General features: G+C 34.1%; 1 protein-coding gene across 2 annotated transcripts in view; it reads right to left on the bottom strand.

Annotated features, from left to right (window-relative positions):
* Positions 1–673: 673 nt before the first annotated feature.
* Positions 674–1,928, bottom strand: part of LOC107083608 (phosphoglucomutase-1-like) — a 24,372-nt gene continuing 23,117 nt past the window's right edge. For both annotated transcript variants that reach the window (XM_015372968.1, XM_015372967.1), the window contains one exon: positions 674–1,395. In XM_015372968.1, the coding sequence (XP_015228454.1) occupies positions 1,306–1,395 (90 nt within the window). In that variant the 3' untranslated portion in view covers positions 674–1,305. The remainder of the gene's footprint in view (positions 1,396–1,928) is intronic.

Here is a 1,928-nt window from a genome sequence, read left to right as displayed (position 1 = left end):
TATATATATATATAGATATATATAATATGTTTTGGAATAGATATTTGATGAGTACTGTCATGTTCGGTGATGTTGCCGATATTTTTTTGTATGTTTTTGTTTTTTAAAAAAGTCATTTTCTGTAATTGTATTATTACCATAAAAGCAAAACTACAACAAAAAAAAATTTTATGAAAAAGAAAAATCAACCTTTTTCCATCATCATCCCAGCCCTCAGACACAGCCTTTATAGAAACCCCAGCTTATTAGAACTGAGGTGAGAGAAAAGATCCATGACTGCTTGACACAGAGAAAATGATGAATTCTCCCAAACATTACCAATCGCTATGCCTCAATGGTGTGAAGTGTTAAAAGTTTTAAGTAGATTATCCTTCTCATCCTTACCTTTAATATACTGTTTAGACTTTTAGAGTTTTTATATGACGATAACGGTTTGCTATCCTTCCTATTATTTAGCAGTAAAACTACACAATATTGGAACCAAAACACAAAAACCCCTGACCGGGTGTATCGGTTTGTTCTCAGAGACAAGGAGGCACTTCAAAGAGCATCGCTGATCACAGCGCTAGACCAGATGTCAGTAGCCAGATGCTTGTTTCATCCCATGTTCCTGCTGTTAGTAAAAAATCCAGGACTGACACCACAATGTTCAACAAAAGATAAGTTTATTCACAACAATAGTGCAAGGAGTTCCTTCTCTCTGGGTAAGAAATGTATTCATTGTTTTTCTTTCTCTAATTTTCTGGAGTGCTGATTTTAATGGGTTTTAATACGTTTGTATTTCATTTTATTTTTTTACACATGCTCAGTTTTAGGTTATTATTCACTGCAGAGTTTTGAATTTCCCAAATTAGGCAGCATAAATGATCCAAAGAGTAGTCTAAAGCCTCAGGGAAGGAGTCTTTTCAATGTCTAGTATTCAAATGTACAAACAGAACTGCCCTAATTATGGGAATTCAGCAATAGTCTTCAGAAAACAATCTTTGTATGCTGAGCCACATCAGAAAAACAAAAGAGCATAAGCAAAGAGAACCATCGTCTGCTGAATAATTAGTTACTCTAATCAGACACAATAGAGGGGATTTAAAAATCCCATAAGCAGAAAGCAGATGGAGTTCATCTCAAACAAAAACAGGCACAATTATATCCCAGATGCATGACTAAAATACACGGATGAGTCAGAAATTTGATCCGCTGCGTACGATGCTTCCACTCTTCAATTTGCAGCTCTGTTTATACAAAAATATAGGCAGAACAATAAAACAGTAATAAAGAAATAAGAGAAGATGAATTGATTTGGAGGCTTTATGTAATGAGCGACGGCCCCTTTCGACCCGTCCTCTGATGAAGCTGAGAAATCTTCAGAGCAATAGTTGCCAGCGGTGCCAGTATCACCTGCCCAAAGGATAATGATGAGGTCAGAGACTGATACACTAGGGCTTCACACGGCCCTGATGGTAAATACACACAGGACTGTTTTCCTTACACAGCGTTTACCCTACTGCCTACTAACAAGCATTACGGTACCTTTTGAAATTTGTTTCGAGATCACAAACCTTAATGTATTTCTTAGGATTTTACAAGAGACCAACACAAATTAGTGCCTGATCACGTACACCCAGAAGGCTTTCGTAGAATAATTCTTATTTCATAATATCAAAACCTTAGTGATTATGGAGAACCAACTCTTACATAATTAAAGATAAAAAATATATCAATGGCTCAAATAAACAAAAAAACCCTAAAGGAATTAAAAGAGATTAATACATTTATAATATATTCAATTTATCACATATATTATAAGTCAAAATATCTTTTTTTTCTTTGTATATTACAAAAGAATAATGTAAAAAAAAAAAAAGTTTAACGAAAGTTTTCTAAAAAGTAAGATTCAATTGAGAGCTTTTGTAACAAACTTACTGGAAAAA

This window comes from Cyprinodon variegatus, unplaced genomic scaffold, assembly GCF_000732505.1.
Source record: "Cyprinodon variegatus isolate N-32 unplaced genomic scaffold, C_variegatus-1.0 Scaffold79, whole genome shotgun sequence".
NCBI lineage: Eukaryota > Metazoa > Chordata > Actinopteri > Cyprinodontiformes > Cyprinodontidae > Cyprinodon > Cyprinodon variegatus.
The sequence above is the reverse complement of the archived record's forward strand: the minus strand, read 5'-3'. Positions and strand labels throughout refer to the sequence as shown.